Source organism: Eschscholzia californica, unplaced genomic scaffold (genome assembly GCF_041429995.1).
Source record: "Eschscholzia californica isolate CP2 unplaced genomic scaffold, dmEscCali1.0.p SCAF_3, whole genome shotgun sequence".
In the NCBI taxonomy this organism is placed as follows: Eukaryota; Viridiplantae; Streptophyta; class Magnoliopsida; order Ranunculales; family Papaveraceae; genus Eschscholzia; species Eschscholzia californica.
The window spans coordinates 55,921,263-55,944,236 of NW_028238420.1; the positions used below are offsets into that span (position 1 = coordinate 55,921,263).

General features: G+C 35.8%; 3 protein-coding genes across 3 annotated transcripts; 1 reads left to right on the top strand and 2 right to left on the bottom strand.

Moving 5' to 3' along the window:
* Nucleotides 1-3,083: 3,083 nt before the first annotated feature.
* Nucleotides 3,084-5,858, bottom strand: LOC147552119 (G-type lectin S-receptor-like serine/threonine-protein kinase At2g19130). The gene has a single exon (XM_086669065.1). The coding sequence runs from the start codon at nucleotides 5,771-5,773 to the stop codon at nucleotides 3,299-3,301; it is 2,475 nt and encodes an 824-aa protein (XP_086525191.1). The 5' UTR covers nucleotides 5,774-5,858; the 3' UTR covers nucleotides 3,084-3,298.
* A 5,754-nt stretch (nucleotides 5,859-11,612) lies between these two features.
* LOC147552120 (DNA repair metallo-beta-lactamase family protein) lies at nucleotides 11,613-14,281 on the bottom strand. The gene is made up of 4 exons (XM_086669070.1): nucleotides 13,849-14,281; nucleotides 13,374-13,582; nucleotides 12,718-12,825; nucleotides 11,613-12,415 (listed from the first exon to the last, which is right to left on the bottom strand). Exons 1-4 carry the CDS (start codon nucleotides 14,138-14,140, stop codon nucleotides 11,738-11,740), a joined length of 1,287 nt encoding a protein of 428 aa, XP_086525196.1. The 5' UTR covers nucleotides 14,141-14,281; the 3' UTR covers nucleotides 11,613-11,737.
* A 2,596-nt stretch (nucleotides 14,282-16,877) lies between these two features.
* Nucleotides 16,878-19,850, top strand: LOC147552121 (universal stress protein PHOS34-like). The gene is made up of 2 exons (XM_086669076.1): nucleotides 16,878-17,861; nucleotides 19,602-19,850. Exons 1-2 carry the CDS (start codon nucleotides 17,144-17,146, stop codon nucleotides 19,607-19,609), a joined length of 726 nt encoding a protein of 241 aa, XP_086525202.1. The 5' UTR covers nucleotides 16,878-17,143; the 3' UTR covers nucleotides 19,610-19,850.
* Nucleotides 19,851-22,974: the final 3,124 nt, after the last annotated feature.

The window sequence follows — 22,974 nt, forward strand, 5'->3', positions numbered from 1 at the left end:
ATGAATTCGTTTTTATAGATTACCTTACACTATATTATGACACATCTGGAAAGCTAAATGTGGTCAATACTTTCAAAATACTAATAGCTCTCCTATGCAGGTTATTAGGCAAATTGTGGTTTTTCTTTGGATGAACGGTCGAATTAAAAATGTTATTAAAGAAACCCCTCAAAAATGACACCCACCAATATATCCGTTCCTGAAAATTAATGTTGATGCCTCTTTTGTTGATATACATAATTGTATTAGTATAAGTTTTATCATTCATCAGGGCCGTGTGGTGAGGGGTGCGGGCCGTGCGCCCGCACAGGGCCCCCCACCACACGGGGCCCCCATTTTTATCTTCTAAGGTGGCAGGCCTCAATTAAGTATAAAATAAATCAGAACACAATCACTAAGTTGTTCTAGCACTACAAGTGCGTTCTGTTAGCTCACGTACCCCGACTTCCAAATCAACTATTGGCAATTTGCCAATTTTTTAGAGCCATGATATTTATTCTTTGCTACCTAATTGGGCCATATTAAATTTTATAGTTTGATTTTACTACCTTAAATTTTCATTTCTATAATATTAGCAATCAAATAACAATTTGCATTTGTTTTTTTAGAGCATAATACTTACTCCTTGCTAGCTAATTAGCCCATATTAAATTTTAGTTTGATTTTAGTACCTTAAATTTCTATTTCTATAATATTTGCACATCAAATAACAATTAAAGATGGCAAATCACAAGCCCCCCCCCCCCCCCCTCACTCTAGCGCATATCTCTCTCCAAAACTTGTCTTGTTTTTTTTTGGAGGTCGTCTATCTCTCAAATTCATTCCAAGTTAAAATCATAATTTTGGAGAGTCACGCATTCAGAAGATGATAGTTCAATCTCTCTAACTAATATTTGACTAGTTTAAAAAAAGAATTTGGTCATTCAAAAGGGCCCCGTTTGAAATTGGCACGGGGCCCCTAAATTCTCAAGCACGGCCCTGTCATTCATGATTCACAAACTAAATTCATTGAACTAAAGCTGAAACAATGCGGACTCGTACTAGCAAGGAAAGTGAAGCAAAAGTCATTCTTGCAAGAATTCGTTGGGCTTTCGAGCACAATTACATGCATGTCATCATTGAAAGTCATGATCTTGGTCTCATCAACATCTAAAGAACTCAAGATACTCAATCCAATGGCAATCGGCAAGTCACATAAAGCTAATTCAAGATATCATTCACAAATTCTCTGCAATCCTTTTTTCGCACATTACAAGAAGCCAAAACACATAAGCAGACAAATGGGCTAGGAAAACGAAAGATCTCAGATTCTGGAAATAAATCCCTAATCTTACTTCTAATATATATTGCAATCATACTCTTATATTTTAATGAACCTAAGTACCCTTCAAAGAACAAAAAATTTACCTTATCACTTTTTTAAATGGATCATACAAAAATATCAAGTATTAGCGATGGGTTTACACCGTCATGAAAATTAAAAAACCGTCGCTAATACCTTCATCGACGCCATATACATTGACGTTACAAGTATCGTTGGTGATAATTTTAGCGACAAACACTGCCACGAATTCATTACATTGCCATGTACTCTCTACTAAGGCAATGTTGGAGAGAGAAAAAAAATGAAATTACTGTTGTAATATGTCTATGATGTCATTTTTGTGAACGGTTATTTATCGTCATTCTTTCAGTCAATCTTGAAGAATACTGAAAACTTTCAAAATCTCTCAACCACCACAAGCAAAATAATTCTGACGTTAGGGCTATTGCTTTCGGCTCCAACATAATCAAGAGCCTTGTGTTTGGATTTTGTAGATCACTTTCGAAATAATAATTATATTAGAAACAAAATGATTGAAGTTGTAACTTTGTGGTTAAGAATGTAGGCCTTGTGCTAGCGGTCAAGGGATCACATCCTACCCTAAACAGTATTAGATTTTTTCAACATGCATTATAAAGGATCCCAGTTTTTATTTTCATTTAGGGCTTCTTAAAAATTTGGGTGAGCCCTGGTTGACATCAAAGGCCAGGGCACCCACACCAGTAATTGACAAAGATTATTTGATTACAACTTCAAAGGCACCGACTGCTTTTTGTACATTGCGATTCAGGTAAGTTTCTTCGCCTCTGAGATTTTTCTAGCACTTTCAGTTTCAAACCTAGTTTTGATTAGTCGCAACTTCACAGTTTCAATTATACATTGTATTATTGTCAATCTGAATTATAATGTGCCCATGAATAACCTATATAGAGATCACAGCCATTACCACATCTCAGATGTTATCGGATATTAGACATCTACAATAGGAAACACAATTTCAAAATATATAGTTTTTATCAGATCATTCCCAATCGGACATTCCATTTGAAAATCCTCACATTTGGAGTCTTTCTCTAGTGGTAGTGCATCCATTTTGAAAAGTGAAAACGAGAAGTTATAGGATCACTATTTGGTGGGAGTGGAAATCTATCATTTATTAAACTCGTGTGATAAGGGTATAAATAAAAGTAGATACTCCAGAATGGCCTTTAGGGTAGTTTTCATGACCTTTTGTGTTTATGAGTGTCTTTAAGACAGTTTCATCACAAATATAGGTCTTATTATATGTTGATATATCCAAGTCATTTTATGTATGATGTAGAATGTCTATTGTACTCAAAGTTGAAGTGCTCTCATGAGAATCTATTATTCTTCCACATTGTTTCTTATTAATAATCTCTAGTTGCCCAAAACATCAAAGTTTAAATTACAGTCAATAGAAACTGTCTTTCATAACTAATTTATTCCAACTAAATTTCGAAGTGGCATGTGTAATTGAAGAGATTTCAATTAGAAACATACAGTGAATAGATGATCTGTATTTCACAATTTTTTTTTTGTTGACAATATTTCAGAACCTAGGAAAGCAATTTCAATGATGACTTAACAAATGTGGCATTTAGAGTTATTTTAAGTTTTATATTGAAAATGATCTTAGTGAGAATGGAATATTCTACCAATGTAAAAACCTTCTTTTGTAGAGAATATATTGTATCACATTAGGGCATTAGGTCATTTTGATGGAAATAGATCAGTTAGAGACAAGAAGATGAAATCTACTACATATGACTTCATCTTTGCTACAAAATTACATTACATGAGCTTTTAACAGCTATGACTTTCACACCAACAATCAAACATACAAGCATATCAGAATTACATAAATACCTACAGAGCTCAAAATGAAATGATACAATAGTTTCGAAGTTTTTAACTTAAAATCCACCATATACGTCTTCATCCTAAACGATCTCTTCATTCTTCATTTCTTGACTTCGAACTTAAGGACGAGACACTGCTTTTTGCATGTGAGATAGTGGATGACGAGGTGTTACTTCGTGGTTGTGAACTTCGATCAGAAGACTCTGAGAAGAAAAATGCGTTATCTTGATTCTCAACGAGGACGTGAAGAGACCTTGGTATTGGAGGCACATTTACCTCCAAAACCCCCTCAAGGATCTGAACTATCTGCCCTGTTGAAGGTCTATTTGCTTCATCATCCTGAATGCACCAACAAGCAACTCGACAAGCTCTAGTAAGCTCTTCGATATTAGCATTACCTTCTAACCTATTATCAACTAGGCTTATGATTTCTGCGCCTTCGTTCATTTTAGTAGCAGCCCAAGTAGGAAAAAACCTAAAATTTTCATTATCTTCGGAATGCTCTGAATTTCTTCTCCCCGAGATAATCTCGAATAACATCATTCCGTAGCTGTAGACATCGGCTTTTGCAGTAATGGCTACACCTGATATCCACTCTGGGGCAAGATAGCCTCTAGTTCCTCTCATGGTGGTTAGAACGCGACTAAAATCTCGACCGACTAGCTTGGCTAAACCGAAGTCTGCAACTTTAGGACAAACATCAGCATCTAGGAGTATGTTCTCTGGTTTAATATCACAATGGATGATGCAGTCTCTGCATTTTTCATGAAGATAAGCTAATCCTCTTGCAGTTCCTAGTGCTATTTGATATCTTGTTTTCCAATCTAAAATTTCGGTATCTTTTGGATTAAATATATGAGAATCTAAAGATCCCTTGGGCATGAAATCGTAGACTAGTAACCGTTTAGCCCCTTCGGAGCAAAACCCACGTAAACGAACAAGATTTACATGTTGAATTGTACCAATAGTGCTAACTTCAGAGCGGAATTGCTTCTCTCCTTGACTTATACCCTCGAGTTTCTTCACTGCTATGACAGTTGAGTCAGGTAAGATCCCTTTAAAAACGGAACCGAAACCTCCACCTCCCAGCTTTTGTGAGAAATTCTTGGTGGCATTTTGCAAATCTCTGTATGTAAATGCCACTAAAGAACCCTCAACCGTCTTCGACGTTCCACGAGACCGTTTTACGTTCCATCTCCAGATTAGTACCATAGCAAGTAATAAAACAGCGACAACCCCTATAACAACACCTACTACCACCATAGTTACCGAGCTTTTCTTCCCCGCAACTTCAGATGTCTTGATATCAGAAGCAGAAAGTTTAAGATAAAGACTGTCTCCACCACTAGACTTTTGTTGAAGATTCAACAAATCTCCATCCCATATTGAGCACCCATTGTTTGCAAAAGCATACGCTTTACACGAACATTTGTTTGTGCAAGCCGATTTGCATTCATCGGAACTCTGGACAACCAAATTTTGAGGTTTTACGGGTAATACCACGTTTGAAATCGTTTGAAATGCATCTTTGTTTTGGCATGCCAATGGGTTTTTTCTAACACAACCACCAGTCGAATCACTAAGATTCCACTCTTTCGAAGATTGTTGTTCGAAACCTTGTAAACAATCACATTTTAAGGTATCTTGATTACAAGTACCAAAAGACCCACAAATACCATAAACATCACATTGTGCTTTAGGTTGAGACCAGAACAAATTCCATTGTTGGTTATAATCTGACCAAGTATATTGTTGGATTTGTCCAGATAATCCCATAACAAACCTAGAAATAATAGACTTATTATAAACAGAATAAGTGAAATAGCTCTCGTTAACATTCGAAATGTAGCTGAAATTGTAGATGTAGTTTACTCTCATCTCAGGAACTAAACTGAAGATCTGACCATTCCATGTACCACTACTCCAAAATGATTCGGACCTATTCCACTCAATCAGATACTGACTAGTTCCACCTGGATCTAATTCAAGAGAGTAAATTCCAGGAGATGGATCTTCAGAATTTTTCCATGAAATTAGGCGTTGTGATTGGTTAGTTTTCTTGTTAAATCCAAGTTTTCCACCAGGTAACCATGTGTTTGTTGGATGATCAATACTTTGCCAAATAACAGTAGTTGGGTTTGATTTATCTCTTAGAACAAGATTTCCATCATCACCAAGAATAGCTTCAGATGGATTTAAACTGTTTGATGAAATTTGGGTTGACCAAATTTGGGTTTTGGATTGATCATAGATGACTAAATTACCATTTTCTAATAATTTTAGCTCTGAAGAAGTAGAATTAGTGAGGGGTTTATCTCTGTTTGCTACCCAAACAACAGTTTGAACTGGGATATTTTTGTACCAGATTCCTATGTAGTAATTGACAGACTTACCTGGTGTGAAGAAACCCAGAACAAAGTTTCCATCTTTAGATACAATTTGCTTGCTTCCAGTTAGAGAATCACCAACAGAGAGGATATCAACTGCAATTGTGAGGTGGGTTTTTGATGAGAAAAAGAAAAACAGTAGAAAGAGAAAGAAAACCCATGATCTGTTTCTAGGATCCATCTCTATGCATAATCAAAACATAGAGAAGATAGTAGATATTTAATCTTTTTTTCTGAAGAAATTGTGATGAGGAAGAGTCAAATTCAATAAGAGAGAGTTGGGTCTTCTTCCTTTATTTTGTGGTGTTGGTTAATTATGAACAACCAATTCCCCCTGTTACTTGTCAAGTCTTTAAAAGTCTCCTCTCTCTCAGTATATATCTTTCTCTCTCCAATTTCTCTCTTGATTGGCTTCTTTATACCGGTTCTTTTGAAAATATGAAATCTGACTAATTCAACCTGAATGTTTTCGTGCATAACTTTTCAAGTATTCAGTGATGATTTTTTTTTTACTTTTTCTATTTGAAAATCACTACTCCATTCACACTGGTTGTTCAAGCAACAAACCATATATATGTCCCTTTAACAAAAAAAAAAAAAAAAAAACAAACCATATATATGTCAGCTTATTGTACCGGTCAAAACCCTTTACCATCTTTTTACTTTTTAATAAAATGTCGATTCCTCCCTATGTTAGTTATCATGAGCATGTGGATAACTGTCCAATCATTTTCTTATATCTAAAAAAATGATTTAGATCTAAAAAGGATAAAGTGGTTGTACATGATAATTCATTACAAAATACCAAAATAGGGAGTTCGAATATGACAATTACAATGAATTCCATTATGTTTAGCCCAAAATTTATTAGGTTTTAATGAAAAATATCTATGAAAATAATTCATTTGAAGGAGCTACCTTTGGTAAAATAGTGGTTGAGGTATATTAATGATATTGTACTAGCTAATTATTGTAGATACCTCTACATTTCAACTAACTCAAGTGCTCAATCCACTTGCTTGAGTTAATTTGATTTTGATGGACTAGTACTCTCCTCTCTCAACTTGCAGTTAGCATTAAAAATGATACCTTTTTGTAGGTTCATGCATGACATAGTCATATAGAGATATAGATGGAACAATTTGGACTATGGAGAAATTATCCTATAGTGAATTGAATGGAGAGAATCGGGGGCCTTTAGGTTTATAGATATCATATCACTTTGAATTTAGTTGAAGAGTGACATGTATATCTCACTACTAAATGAAAGACTAAACTTTAGGATTAACCATTAATTTAAAAATCTTCATTCACAAGTTTTTAAGTTAGTGTGTGGCAGTTTATGATTGATTGAAAATCAATGAATTCGTTTTTATAGATTACCTTATCACTGCTCCAAATGAATCATACAAAGTATACAGTATTAACGACGAGTTTAAACCGTCATGAAAATTAAAAGATCGTCATTAATACCTTAATCGACGGCATATAAATCATCGCTACAAGTGTCGCCGGTGATACTTACTGTACTGACAGATTCTGCAACGAATTCATTAGATTGCCATGTACTTTCTACTAACACAATGTTGAGGAGAAGAAAATGAAATTACTATTGTAATATGTCTATGAGGTCATTTTAGTGAACTGTTATTTATCATCATTTTGGGCGTTCTTTTACTCAATCTTGAAGAACACTAAAAACTTTCAAATTCTCTCGACCACCCCAAGTAGAATAAGTCTGACATTAGAACAATTGTTTTGGGCTCCAACATAACGGAGAGCCTTGTGTTTTGATTTTGCAAATCACTTTTGAAATAATAATTACCAAACAAAATTTTAACATGATTGAAGTTCCAATTTTGTGGTTAAGAAATAAGAATGTAGGTCTTGTGCAGGTCAAGGGATCACATCCTACCCTAAATACTATTAAATTTTTAACATGCACTATAAAGGATCCTAATTTTTATTTTCACGTAGGACTTCACAAAAATTTGAGTCGGCCCTGGTCGACATGAAAGGCCACGGCACCCAAACTAGTAATTGACAAAGATTATTTAATTACAACTTCAAAGGCACCGACTACGCGATTTACAAGGTAGGTTTCTTCTTCTCTGAGATTTTTCTAGCACTTTTCAATTTAAACCTAATTTTGATTAGTCACAATGTCAAATAGCTTCACAGTTTCAATTCTATATTATATTATCATCAATCTGGCGCATATTGTGCCGTGAATAACCTATAGCGATCACAACCATCACCACATCCCCGATTTCATTGGATATTTGACATCTCCAATAGGAAACACAGTTTCAAAATATAGAGTTTGAGTTAGATCATTCCCAATGGGCCATTCTATTTGAAAATCTTCCCATACGGAGTCTTAGAGTATCTCTAATGCAACACTCAATCTTAGAAACTCCGAGTGCCACTTAGGATTTTTAGAGTTTTTTCTTAAAAACCATCTCCAATGCAACACTCTATTTGGATTTCTAAGATGACGTGTCGAGGGTGGACTAGAGATATCTCAAGAGGACACTCTATTTCTAGAGTGTCCTCTTGAGATATCTCTAATTGTCCACCTCATCAATATTTGATTTTCAACCAATAGAAATCAAGTCTTCTATATTTTCTAAAATAATTAATTATTTATTTACAAAAAGAACCATGACACATAAGATAAGTTTACAGTTTTGCATTGGAGATGCTCTTAATCTAATGATAGTGCATCCCTTCTGAAAATCCGGGGTTATAGGATTCAGCATTTCGTGGGAGTGGAAATTTATCATTTATTAGACTCGGGTTATAAGAGTATAAATAAAAGTAGATAGTCCAAAATGGCCTTTAGGGTAGTTTTCATGACCTTTTATGTTTATGAGTGTGTTTAAGACAGTTTCATGGCAACTACAAGTTTTATTCTATCTTGATATATCGAAGTCATTTTATGTATGATGTATAATGTATAATGTCTATTGTACTCAAGTAATCATGTATTAAAAAACAAAATTGAAGATCGAGAATCTATTTTTCTTCCAACATTGTTTCTTCTTTAGGACCTCTAGTTGCCCTAAACTTCAAAGTTCAAATTAGTTATAGTCAATAGAAAATGTCGTTGGTAACTAATTTATTCCTATTAAATTTTAAAGTGACACGGGTAATTGTAGAGATTTCAACTGGAAACATATAGTAAATAGATGATCTCTATTTCAGAACCTAAAAAACCAATTTCAATTGCGACTTAACCGATGTAGCATTTAGAGTTCTTAAATTCTATTCATCCCTCCATTTTGGTCCCTCTCCCAGCCCTCCGCTGATGTGGCGGCATATCACTTGAGAGTGGAGCAAATGGAGAGAGAATGGTGAGAAAATATACTCCACCGATTTGTCGCCACATCAGCGGAGGGCTGAGGAAGGGACCAAAGTGGAGGGATAAATAGAACTTTTGGAGTTCTTTTATATTGGAAATGCTCTTAGTGGGAATTAGGTAATCTACCTGTTGGAATCGAGTCGACTTTGGCTCAAGCCAACTCGTCAAACTTAGAAAAGGAGCGCGCCATTGCGTTCGTCTCGTCGAGTTCTTCAATTTAGAACCAAGAATCACTCGAATTCGATTCTGGATGAATGAGAAATTCAAGTTTAAAGTTTAGACGAAGATTGGTCAAATTAGGGACTAAAGTGTCAAACCGGACAAGTCAAATTGAGGGGTATTGGAGCGAAGCGAACACGTCCAGATCTGGACGGCTCGCGTTCACTCCGCGGAGATTGTCCAGATCTGACGGTCGCGCTCATCCCCGTGTCAGGATCTCTTCGGGACAACGTCTAGAGCGTTCTCTCCGAGTTTTGGAGCATGATCGAACGGCCTAAAACCCAACTGACTCTAAAACTTGATTCAGACTTCAAGTTTAGTCCCTAGTTCCGAACAGTTGTGTCCTAACAACCCAATAGACACATGTACCCATCCACTTCCTATATAAACAACCCAACCTCTTCTCATTTTTCATTATTTCATTCTCTTCTTCTCTTCTCTCCTATCAATTAGTATTGTGTGTGTCTGGATTACTGATTGGGAAGTAATTCTAGTATGTCTAGAAAAAGGAAGAAAGAAGTTTTGAGTGAAGTTTGAATTCTAAAGCATCTAGAAGATCCAAGTCATTCTCTTCTTCTCTTCTTTTCTCTTCTAACAATCAATATTCTGTGTGTCTGGAATACTGATTGGGAAGTAATGCTAGTATATCTAGAAAAAAGAAGAAAGAAGTTTTGAGTGAAGTTTGAATTCTAGAGCATCTAGAAGATCCAAGTCATTCTCTTCTTCTCTTCTCTTCTAACAATTAGTATTCTGTGTGTCTGGAATATCTGATTGGGAAGTAATTCTAGTATTTCTAGAAAAAGGAAGAAAGAAGTTTTGAGTAAATTTATAATCTTAAAGCGTCTAGAAGATCCAATCGCATCAGTCCAAGAGCTCATATTATTTACGAAGGTTCGCCCGCTTTCAGAATATAGAAGTACCATCTTAAAATTCTGAAAGGATAGTCGTTGTATCCCGAAGGCATACACCCTAACGTTTGGTACTGTTACGAGGGTGTAAAATGTCTTAAGGAAAGAGAATTTATTCTCGCCTCGACTCCATTATCTTTTGTTTATCTCGGTTAATCCGAAAGAAGGAATCATTGATAAAGGCGGTATTCACTTATCATTTATCTCTCTATAACTTAAAGAAAGGAAGTTCCCTATTTCAACCCAGACTCTGGCTTAATCAAGACCAGACAGAGTTAAAGTGAACTCAAACTATAACCAGAGGAACAACACCACCCATATAACAGTAAAAGATTCAAGAAGATGAAATCTATTGCACATGACTTAATCTTTGCTACAAAATTACATTACAAGAGCTTTTAATAGTTATGATATTCACACTATTTGGATTTTTGTGTAGTTATCATCTCTCGTAAAAGTACATGGTAATTAACCATCTTAAAATGAAACATCTCCAAGCTTATGTACCCCGTCAAATAAATAAATAAATACTTTATTGTGTATGATTTACTATGTTCATCAAATGACACGCATTGTCAACAGTTGGTAGCCCAAGTGGTTCCAAGGGTATAAAGAATTGGGTTATAGGTCCGGTCTTGTTAGAGTTTGAATGGGCATATCAATGCCAAATGTAATGACTATCGTTAATCGTAGTTAAAAAAAAAAATCAAATGACACGCACTGGTTGTTCTAGAAAATCTTTTGGCCTAGCATCCTTGGTGAAACCTAGGGCTTGTAAACTCTTATTTTTAGGAAGAAGTACACCATTTTAGGAATTAGTTGTCAAATAGACTTTTAAATTTGTGTCTTCTTCACGTGTTCTACTTTTTCAAATCAAAAGAGTTAGACCAAAACATGCACGTGTCTAGAAGAAAAAAGAAATATCTCAGTGAAAATTGTATCATTGTTCTTCCGGAAGTTTTAAAGAAATTTTTTTTTTTTTGTTAAAGACAATGTATTTCTCACTCAAACCCCAAGTTTGACCACGTATAGTATTCGTCCGGCTACAATATCTCAAATAAAAGAAAATTCATTTTTTTTCCTCTCTTCGGCTTCTCTCTCTATCATTGTCCGCGAAGGTGAGGACCCCCCCCCCCCCCCCCCTTCGCTAGCAACGGCATAGAGAGAGAGACGCCCCTTCGCCAGCAATGGAATAGAGAGGAGAAGAAGGATGGGCATTGCTTCTTATCGACCACATTGCCTATAACGATTTCTAGAATTGCCCTTTGCGGACTTGACTTTACAAGAAAATCATTGCCTTTAAAACCTCCCTTGTTGTTTTTGGGTTGAAACTGGGGCCATGGAGGGCTCAACCGAGCTGAATAGAATTCCGGCTACCCTCAAGCATGCTATCGATTTATTATCCCATGCAGGCCCATCCCATCCTTCCTAGTTTCCCTCAAGAATGCTATATACTATTCTGAATTCTGAGGCAAAACTCAATGTCAAATGAAAAATTGAAGCTTTAGTACTTCTAATTACATTTCAAATGTGTCCATATTGCAGTTCTTAAATCAAACTTTCGGTGTTAAAATATATGATTGTTTTGGATATTTGTGCACAATACACAATTTAAACTTTCGACCTATACAGAAGCTCAATAATGGGGGTCAGATCAATCAGTACATTCACTTTCTACAATTTTTACACCACGATTTCGTCTTCTAAAAATACTTACCCTACTCGTACGCACACCTAAGTGACCATCATTAGACTTTCTGATTCTTTCACTTTTAGAGCGTCCAAGTATCGGATGACACCCATTAGAAGACCTAGTCTGCAACTTTTCAATACTTGCTTTTGTCTTTCTTTGTCGAAAGCCCTTGCTAGATTGTTCTGATAGTTCTTTTTCTCCATATAGGTTCCAAAAATAGCGGACAGGATTGATATCGCATGATGATGGTGAAACTATACCTTTCAAATTTGAAGGTTGAACAAGCTTAACAAACTCCCGGATTTCATTGAAGCAAGAGTGATCAGAGTAAGGCACGGTGTATATGTATTGATGAAGCTTTCTAAATGAACCCAAGTCTTCGAAACTAGAACTCGTACTAGAATTTGTGAGGGACGACATAAGAGAAGGTTCATTCTCATATTGGGGTTTCTCCAGCCATGGAAGACCAGACGGCAGAATACCAATGGTAGGGCGAGTTGTGTTTAATCCCTCGAGAGTGTCGGCGCTGAAACTATAGAAAGGAACTGCTCTTACTCTAGTGAGAGAAGTTTTGGTAGTGAAGACGTCTTTGAAGCCCAAAATGTGCATGATTTTCAAGCGTTCCGGCCACACCCATATCTATAAAAATAAGTTAAAGAGAAATACTTGTGAGTAGTGAGTAACTGGTTTTTGTAGCCAAGTAATAACCGAAACATTTTAATACAAGTTAAACACAATTAAATCGTTCAGCGAATATGACAACAATAAAAGAGAGTTCCTTCAATTAGCATATTTATCCATATTATTCAACCTAATATCTATAGAAAACTTATCAACAAAAACAAGTTGATTAATTTTAAACCACATTGAAACCAAGAAAAAGTAAACTTTTCCTATGAAACATATAAATTTACAACAAAATTGGAAAGAGTGAAAATCACCTTCGTGTTCAGAGCACGTGAAATGTGAAGTAAAAGATCCTCTTTCCCTAATGTATTGATAGCAATTATAACATCATGTTCAGGATGTGAAGCAATAATTTTCACAACCTGTTATGCAACCATGAAGTCGTATCAGTAAAGCAAAACACAATTGTTTCACAGACGTACTTTGATTAAGACATGGCGATTAATATCATAAAACGACCTTCAATTAAAGGATAGAAGATAGTTTTTGTTATCGTATGAAAAAAATTTGTTAACAAGAATTCCATTAATTAACAATGTTTACATTAGTGTATAGTGCAGTATGTAAGATTTTAACCACATTTTTGGGACTACCGGCTTAGGCTTAACCTAGAAACTCTTAAACACAGAACATTATAGTGAGAGGAGTTTCATCGACCAAGTACTTCTCAATTTTCGAACATCACGGATACTTTTCACTTTCAGTTTCTTAAAAAGAGGACATTTACATATCTATTCTATAATACAAACATATCGTACTTCAACTTGGACTGCTTATATAAGCTGCTTAACTATGTGATATAGTTGCTAGATCAATCAAAAGAGTGAGAAAGTAAGTATTCAGTTATTTAGAACTTATGGGATATAATACATGAGTATTTGTACGAGAAATAACACGGAGGGAAGCAAACCTGCCGAGCAACAACTTCTCGTGGAGGAAAGAAATAAGATGGATTACAATAGGTATTATCCAAGTAAAGGAAGTCTAATTTTTCACCACCAAGAGCATTTAGGAGCATACTCTTCCCCACCAACGCTCTCTCACTAGTTCCTTCCCATCGAAAATCGCCTGTATAGAGCATATACCCAAATTCCCCACGAAACAAAAACATCACAGCACCTGACCAAGAGAGATCCAAAATGCATAAAAATGAATAATTTTTTTTGCTTCAACTATGTCTATTAATTGACTTTCATAATTCTCTGCTTTGTTGATAACTTGACTAAGCTGATAATTTTGTTTAGAGTACTAATCTAACAAGGAACATTGTTATAAACCCTAATTTAAAGGAAGCGATTCATGATTCAATAATCAAAATCACCAGAAGAAAATGATCACAAACAATAAAAATGCTCTAACTTGCAGAAATGACATCAATGAATTACCAGGACAATGGTGAGCGTCAATTGCAGTAACCTGAATAATCGTTCGAGATCCAGTAGAAGGAGAGACAAGAGGAAGTGAGTGTAAAGAACCAATTTCCAAAACCCTAATCAAGGAAATGTCAAAACCAGGAAATTTGGCAGGAAAGAGCTTGGCAGTAATGGGGGAACAGAAAATTGGGCCTCTCTTCCAGTTTGAAGATAAGCCATTGGTGTGATCTGCATGAAGATGAGTAAGGAAATAGATTTGACTCATTTCTCTCCATTGATCCACTGATATCATTCCGTCCTCCATTTCTTTTTCTCTTTATTAGTCGTTCTTGCCCTAGAATTGAACTGAAATCATTTTGCTATTCTACGCCCACTTGAAATTTCAGTTCCATCTAGGTTTTGAGTGAGAAATTTGGGAGGGAATGAACTAAAATCACTAAAATTCGAGGTTTTGTTGGCGGGTGTTTAGGTTTTATAAGATCCTTCTGATGGGCCGCCGACCCGCCAATACGGAAGGGTCGTGAAATTCGGGTGGCACCTCCACCCTTCAACACAAAAAAAAAAAAAAAATCATCTCATCTCTCTCTCTTCTATCTCTCTCTCCCTCTCTTATCTCTCTCTTACATCTCGCATATCTCTCTCTAGCTCCGACGAAGGGGAGGAACCCCTTTGCCGAACTTCTGGTTTCCAAACAAAACCGGGGCTCCGGCAAAGGGGACGACGAAGGGGAGGAACCCCTTTGCCCAACTTCTGGTTTCCAAACAAAACCGGGGCTCCGGCAAAGGGGATTCTCCCCTTCAGCAGATATATAGAGAGAGAAGAATGTGAGAGGGGATCAAAAAAAAGAGGGAAGATGAGAGAAAAAAGTTTTGTCTTGAAAATGTCGTCGGAATTTGTTGTGGAGGTTGCCGTATTTTATGGTGGAGGTGGTTGGAGTTCATGGTAGAAGTGGGAGAGGAAGAAGACGGAAGAAGCTAGTTTAAGTGTTTGGAGGGAACAAAAAGTTCCAAAAATGTTTTGTTTCCACCTAAAACTTTGTACCTCCGATAATTTCTTTATTTTCCCAAATCACCCACCATTGGGAATTGAGTTTACTCCTGCACTAAGGTCATGATTGGCGTAAAGGAATTGGAGTAAACTAAATAATTTACAGAGAAAATTAGTCTCTACGAATAAGATTCTTTACTAAATACAACACTAAAGTAAGGACTTAAAATTACTAAAATCACATTATCCGATAATTTTTCTTGGTAATCTTATTCTTTTTACACACGGCAAACATTGTTTTAGTATTCTTATCCTTCTTCCTCATCTTCTTTCATAATTTCTTATTCTAACTAGCATTCGGCGCCATCTGCTTCTCTTCTTGATCTTTCTTTGGCATTCCTTGCGTCATTGCTGGTATAGAAGGACAGATATGTTACCTTTCCACTACGTTTTAGGTATCATTTTAAATTCTTAAGTTTTAGTTGGGTTGGTCTCATCTACGGATGATGTGTTGATTTCTATGTTCTTAAGACGTGATTTTACCTTGTGTTGCATGTTTAAGGAAGATATGTATTGGTTTTACTTGTTTGTTGATTTCCTCTTCATTTGAGGAATTCGTTCCATTTCGGACTCGAACCAGTTTGAATTTAGTAAATTTGCTTCTGATTGATCCCTTTGAAGTTCCTCTGGGGTGATCACTCTTAAATGACTTTGGAGGGGTTAGTATAAATATTTGTTCTTAGTTTAGTTTGTTGTTTTGAGAAGGTCATTTAATTTTAAGTTTCCATATTTATTGTTCTTAGTTCTTCCTTTTACTTTGTATTTTTCCACATTAGGTTATTTTATTTATTTCTATGGTGGAAAGTGTGTATCCTATCGGGACCAAAATGGCTCGTAGAGTTCAAAGTCGAATGAGGGTTAATACTTCAGTTCCGACCAAAGAACCACGTGTTACACCACCCTTAGACCTTCTTTCTGGGGTAGAGAAGACTTGTAGTGCCGAATTACGCACAAAATGCAACACGAGGAACCTCGATCAGATCCTCATTGAGGAGTTCCGACAGAACGATCTTTTCTGAAAGGGTTCGAGAAACACATTGCTATCTAGATCTGGAATAAACTGGTAAGTTCAGTCATGCCTTTAAAAAGAATTTAGTTACTTTTTATTGTTATGGTTGGTTTACGTTTTTTTATTATAATTTTTTAAGAGACGCCGCTGTGAAACTACACAACCATGCGCCCGTTGTTCTCTCTAGGTCTCTCTTCAACCCAATTATACACAAAAAAAAAAGATCAAGTGTGGGACTTGGAATGGGAGTGCGATTTCAAGAAATGGTTGAAAACCGGATTAGCTCACATTGCCAAGTAAACTACAAAAGTGGATTACTCTCAAAATTAAATCAACAATCGACTAAACACATAAATTAATATAAAATAAGATTAAGCTTTAATTAAATTTAGTAGACACCACTTATTTGGATTAAAAAGAAGTAGGGTTCACTCATTTGGTGAGATGAATAGTGTCCCTCAATTTTGAGTTTGGGGCAAGGCAGTGCAAACCTGGTTGTATTTGAGCCAAAACATGGTTTAGACACCTAAGACGATGGACCGACCCCTCAGTTCCTAGCTTGAGTGGCAGACCACTTTCGAATTCAACTTCCATGTTGACTTGATACGAGTTGACCCGTTGAACTTTTGGCCCTTTCTTGACTTGTTGACCATAGTCAACTAATGACTATTTTTTTACTACACTTTCCAAACTTATTTCCAAGGTTAGAGATTACATCTTCCAAACTTATTTCTAATGATTGAGATTATATCTTTCAAACTTATTTTCAATGACTAAGATTACACATCTCAAACTTATCTTGAAAGATTGAGATTATAAAACTGAGTTGAGATTGTAGAAATGTTTCTGCCCCAATGGACACTGGTTATACCCTCCTCACCTAATATCCGTAATCACATTTTTTTTTGGGGCACCAAATGTAACTTATAAGGAAAATTCGCAATTTCCTACGAGCATATGGGCCTTTAGCCCAGTAATAGTGGCTGGGCTCAATTCATTTACGTGCGCACACGTCAAAGTTGTAATTTCTTACCGAAGGAACAGAGCATAATCCTTTCCCTCAAACCTGTCTCCAGCAATTATTCGGATCTCTCTCTATAAACACACATCATCTGCTCGATCCTTCTTCGATTAAAACAAATCAAAAGGAAGAAGAGAAAACCCCAAGACGAAATTATCGAAGCTTTCGAAGAAAAACACAATCTCGGTCTAAAACCTTCAATCACAGAAGAAAGAGAAAACCCCCCAAAAATGATTCCTCAAAATATCAAACCAGTCGCTACCCGTGCCGCCGCAGTCATCCAACCATCTTCCCCTCGTTTCCCTTATCCTGCTTCCAACACCCCAACCGCTGGTGCTCAACGACGGATCGCAATCGCCGTTGATCTCAGCGACGAAAGTGCTTTCGCCGTCAAATGGGCTGTTCAGAATTACCTCCGTCCCGGTGATGCTGTCATCCTCCTCCATGTCCGTCCAACTAGCGTTCTCTATGGTGCCGATTGGGGATCTACTGATGTATCCATGGATACAGATGAAGAATCACAACAAAAACTCGAAGATGATTTTGATGCTTTTACTAATACAAAAGCTACTGATCTCGCTCAACCATTAGTTGAAGCTCAAATTCCTTTCAAGCTTCATATCGTGAAAGATCATGATTTGAAAGAAAGACTTTGTTTGGAGGTTGAGAGATTAGGGTTAAGTGCTATGATTATGGGTAGTCGAGGGTTTGGTGCTTCAAAGAGAAGCAGTAAAGGAAGGCTTGGAAGTGTTAGTGATTATTGTGTTCATCACTGTGTTTGTCCAGTTGTTGTTGTTAGGCTTCCTGATGATAAAAATGGTGGTCCTGATGCTGGTGAATCTTCTGTTGCTACTCCTTCAAAAAGGAAGGCGTTAGAGAAGGAGATTGAGCTTCATCCTGTACCTGAGGAAGACCAGGAATATCATGATGCCTCTGATGATCACAAAGGTTAGGGCTTTATACTTTTCCCCCTTTCTTTAAGCAAATTCAATTTTTGCCATTATTTGTCTAACTAGATGATGATTTGGTTCTTTAGGTTAAAGCTTAGACCTAAAAGGTTGTGCCTTTTGATTTCAGTATAATTAGTATCTGAAATAACAATTTACTGGTATCTTTCTTTCTTACATATGGGTTCTTCTTATATTAACCAAATTAATAGTTCATAACGTGTTTTAGGTATGTTTATCAGTATATGAATCTTTATCCTTTCTTGGCTTCTTAGAATGTAAATTTCGATTATCGGCAGTCTATTTAAGCTACCCTTTGATTTAATTTAGACATAAAGTTGGTTAATTATCTATGCAGTGGTTACATTGTCATGTTCATTATGTACTCGTGTTCGTAGCCGGTTTTTCTATTCTATTTGATCCCGTAACGATAGCATCATTTTCTATCTTTCCGTACGAAGGTCGAAGTGATCATGAGTTCTGACTTGCTACATTTGTGTTAAGACACTTCTCATATTATCGTCACTTACTGTATAGTTTCCTATATCTTGGAAAATATTTTTGTTCTAGTTCGAGTTGTGTTTGTTTTTCTTATTTCCTACGTAAGTTTATGTAATTTTTGTCGAAGAATTTCTGTCAGTAGGGTTTTAGCTGTTTAAATTTCTGCAATGAATCTGTAGATCAACGCAGTAGCAATGACTAATGAGTGCATATATCCTTCAATTTGCTAAATCGGTCTCTTTTGGGCTCGGTAGTTTCATGCTCTTACGAGTTGTGTTTTACTATCTTCTTCATTATCATGTATTCATGTTTGCTGTGCATAACAACATTTTTTTGCTCAGCAGTCGTTATGGCTAAATCTCATTTAGGAATTTACATTGTTTATATTGCTACCCTATCTCCCGAAAACCTACTCGGTCATATTTATTCGCTTAACAAGTGTTATAAAAGGCATCTAGCTAAAGGTCTAATTCACTTTTTCTGCTAATTCTGTTAATGCTTTTACGTTTTTGTCGTCCTATTTTAATACATCCTGTAAAGTCGTGACAAAGAATTTTGCTATAGATCTACTAGCAACATATATTAATGATACACGATATGGTAAATTACATTTCGAATAAATAGTTTAGTACGCTGAGTGTTTGAAGTTATCTGGTTTAGGGTGCAAGCTTTCATTAATGTCGATTGTATTTGCGAAATCTTCACTCTACTTGCCCTTTCTAACATGCAATCTGAAATAATCATGTAGAGTCTTGAAACTATCATTGTTATAACATAAAGTATTTCATGCCAGAATGATAACGAAAATTTATGACTGTTATTATTAATGAGTAATTTTAGGAACAAGAAACAATTTGCCGACAACTGAGATATGAAGGGCAACTTTTTCTTCTCTTAATATGTCAACTCTTTGTGTTAATTTCTTATTATCTTAGAGTTAGTATTAAAGATATACAAGTACCTGAGCCAGGCTATACCAGTTCTGGAGCACTTTTTAGGTTTTAAGACACATACATGTTCCAGTTTTCTATCTCATGATATGTATGCTTATACTTAAATTCGACCCATTCATCTTTTTGTGTTTGATAAAATCAAGTTTAACCTACTCAGGTTGGGAGGTAATATCAGACTCTCTCCACTGGAGAGATCAGGGTTCTAATCTTACTGGATCATTTTCTTTAGCATATCTATTTGGTTCTCTATTAACTGATTTTCCTTCTTGTCTGAATTTGGTTTGCAGAATCTTAGGTGCTGCACTTGATGAGGAGGCTAGGGAATATGGTGCAATGTTTCATGGATGTGGGTCTTTTATGCCATGTAAATTGGGCATTGTTTCTCTCTCTTCTCTCTCCCCTCTCTCTCTTCTCTCTCTCTCCTTTCTCTCTTCGCTACAACTCTTACTATAAAATAATCTTTGGGGTGATACTAAAACAAAATATACTTTGTTGATGAGTCTTTATGTGTGAGGGTTGATTTAGTTTCCTTCTTACATACTGTTCCATTGTGATCACATAGGCAAATTTGACTCCTGTCTTGTGGTGTTTGGCCTAATTTTGGTCAAGTCCATCCCTGTTTTGTTCATCTTTATTGGGTTATGACCATCCTTACAACCAACATTTTCTAAAGTAGAAAGGGGAAAAAAGAGGAAGATGGAAATTTCCAAGAAGAAATGAGCTTGATTAATGTGCGTTGCAAGAAAGTTATCTTCCCCTCTTTCTTGGTCTCGTCTTATTTTTCAAACTGTTTATCTTATCTAGACTGTTGGAGTTTTACAAGCTCTTTTAGTCTCATTTGTATAGACAAACAATAAGCTTACATAACCTGTCTCTTTGGACTCTCACTTGAACTGTTTGGATTCCCCTCTCCACTCCACGTGACTGAACATGTGAGAGGAGAGAGAACTTTCTGTCACAGGCGGTTCAAGAGTCCCATGAGACAGGTTGAGTATACTTATTGTATCACCAATTACCTTTTTTTTCTTGTTGAAAATATCACCAATTTATACTTGCAAAAAGAGGATTTAAATATAGCTTCCATATTGCAATTGTGCATTTTATTTTATTGGGTCAACCCCACTGATAATTGGACTAGCAATTAAAAAAATATAAACCTTGTATCTCCTTCAAATAAGTTATATGAAAATAAGGTTTCTTCTGTAAACCTAAAATCCAGAAATAAAAGAAGAATGAGATAATGTGAGAGGAGGAAATTTTATTGGTTGAAGTTATGAATGATGGGGTCACATTTGGATATATTAAATTAATTAAAAATCTGATTGGATAAACAAACAAATATTATCCATGTGATCATGCTCGATTAGACACTGTCGGTTTCCTTCTTTGATGATTTCAACCCCCATTATTTTAATTAACTTTGACACTAATCTCCATTAATTAGAAGATCATTCAATGTGGAGTACATAGTATTTGGTCAATAAGTTAAACTGAATGCATGACTCTATCTTTCGATTAACTAGTTTCCACTTTGCACTGATTTACGTGGGATTTAAAGAAAAAACCCTACCTTAAAAATATGTTTGTCACTCGAGGGAGTTTTAAAGACTCCAATTTTCAATCTATTGCAGATCAAGAGTTTATATTCGAGTAACAAACATAGTACAAAAAATGACATTAGAGATCACTAGAAATCGTTACTCCACACTCGCCAAAGTTATAACTAGAGTTATATCCCAATAACAAACATGCCATTTTTTGTACTCTCGCAGTGGGATGTTTATTTTTATCTTGCATTGGTAATGGTCACCATGACTTTACTATTGACTAATCTAACGTATTTGCTAACTATTGAAAACAATGCAAGTAAAATTTTCCACCGAAAAGATTCTTTTATAGTACAAGTTGTTCGTCTAAAAAAAATTTTAAATTTCATATCTGAAGATTAGAAATAATTTTATTTAGTAACTTGCTAATCCAACAACTTCCTTGAAATTGCAATCAATAAGTTGGTTTTAAGGTACAATAATGAAGGTTAACCTTCAACAAAAAAAAATAAAAAATAATGAAGGTTAAGGATTTAGATATGTGGGATGTGATGCTTCTTGTCTCTACTTTAAGCCAATAAATTTAGTATAGTTATACGATTTTTAAAATCCAAATAATTTGAAAATTAGAAGCTTCAAACCTGCCTCATGGGATTGAGCCAAAAGAACGAAATGTTTAGAGAATCCTGTAAAACTTAGCTCTTGCAAACCAAATACTCTATCTTTTGTTATTTTCTTTTGACATAAATTTATCTTTTGCTCTCATTTTATTTATTTAAACAAACACTCGTATTCCAAATATAGGCCCTAGCATCTAGATGAATTTAACTCTAATGTTGTGAGTTGAAATCAGTAGATTGGAGCTGAATTTTGTTACAAAAATTCCGAAAAAAAAAAAATACTTTCCTAATAAATATGAGTTGAGACTATCCAAAGGAACCTAGTTTTAGAACAATTTTCAACCTAAAAGATATACACCATTAGACAATGTGACAGTTCTCTTAACAAAAAAAAAAGACAATGTGACAGTTGGTATATAGGGAAAAAAAAGAGACAATTCACCTAAGAGAGGATAAATCTAAGGCCCAAAAAAGGAACCCAAATAGGAAATCCAACCCAATAGGGAATAATATCTCAAAAAAAACCCAAAATGGGATATTACCTCTCTATCCCTCCAAAAGCAATGGTTACCTCTTATGTCCCTCACTCTTTTCCCACCAACAACAGCCTCTCTCTTTCTCTCCCTGACTTGATTTGACCCGAGCCCACATGCCAGCCTCTCTCTTTCTCTCTCGGTCTCCGCGCTCTCTCTCTTCATTCAAACACTCTCTCTCTCTGACTTGAAAACCTCTAAACCCTCTCCCTCCATCAAAACGATTCATCTCTATCTCTCTCTCTATTTCGATCAAACTCTCTCTCTTCATTCATACCGGTCCATCTCTCTCTCTATCTCTTTTTCAAGCGAAACAACCACAGCCATTAACGCCTCTTTCATTCGAAACGTTACCGGCGAATCTCTTTAAGCAACCGGATCTACCAATTTCTCTCTCTATTTCGTTCTCTTTCAACAAATCTGGTGCATCTCTCTCGATTTCTCTCTCTTTCAAACACAGGTACGTCCCTGTTCTTCCTCTAACTCTTGATCATCTCTCTGTTGTTGGTAAATTATTTGGTTTGTTGGAAAATTTTTGGGGTTTGTTGTTTCAGATCTGTGTTTGTTGGTAATATTTTAGGGTTGTTGGTTCAGTTTTAGGGGTGTTCGAAAATTTGGGGGTGTTTTCAAAGAATTAGGGTTTATTATTTCAAGTTCAGTAGTCTGATCTTGAGTTTGTGAGAAAACATTTTGGGTTGTTTTTCAAAAAAGTTTTAGGGTTAAGTTGCTCTACAGTTTGTGATAAAACATTTTGGTTGGTGTTTTGTGATTTCGGAAGCATTTGGGTGTTTATGGTTCTTCATCAAGCTTGTAGGTTAGGTTTGTTTTAACATTTAGGATTGTGATCTGAAAGTTAGGTTTCTGTTGAGACATTTAGTACTTTGTCTTTGATTTTTTGGGGTCTGTCTTTGTTGATGAAGTGAATGATTTGTTTTATCATTCTGGGTTGTGTTGAAGAAA

Excerpts from the sequence above, each read along its gene's own strand:
- LOC147552121 (XM_086669076.1), top strand. The coding sequence starts at position 17,144 with ATGATTCCTCAAAATATCAAACCAGTCGCTACCCGTGCCGCCGCAGTC.
- LOC147552120 (XM_086669070.1), bottom strand. The coding sequence starts at position 14,140 with ATGGAGGACGGAATGATATCAGTGGATCAATGGAGAGAAATGAGTCAA. Across the intron at positions 13,583-13,848 it reads TGACGCTCACCATTGTCCTG|GTGCTGTGATGTTTTTGTTT; the intron begins GTAATTCATTGA and ends TCTCTTGGTCAG. Across the intron at positions 12,826-13,373 it reads GAGAAGTTGTTGCTCGGCAG|GTTGTGAAAATTATTGCTTC; the intron begins GTTTGCTTCCCT and ends GTTGCATAACAG.
- LOC147552119 (XM_086669065.1), bottom strand. The coding sequence starts at position 5,773 with ATGGATCCTAGAAACAGATCATGGGTTTTCTTTCTCTTTCTACTGTTT.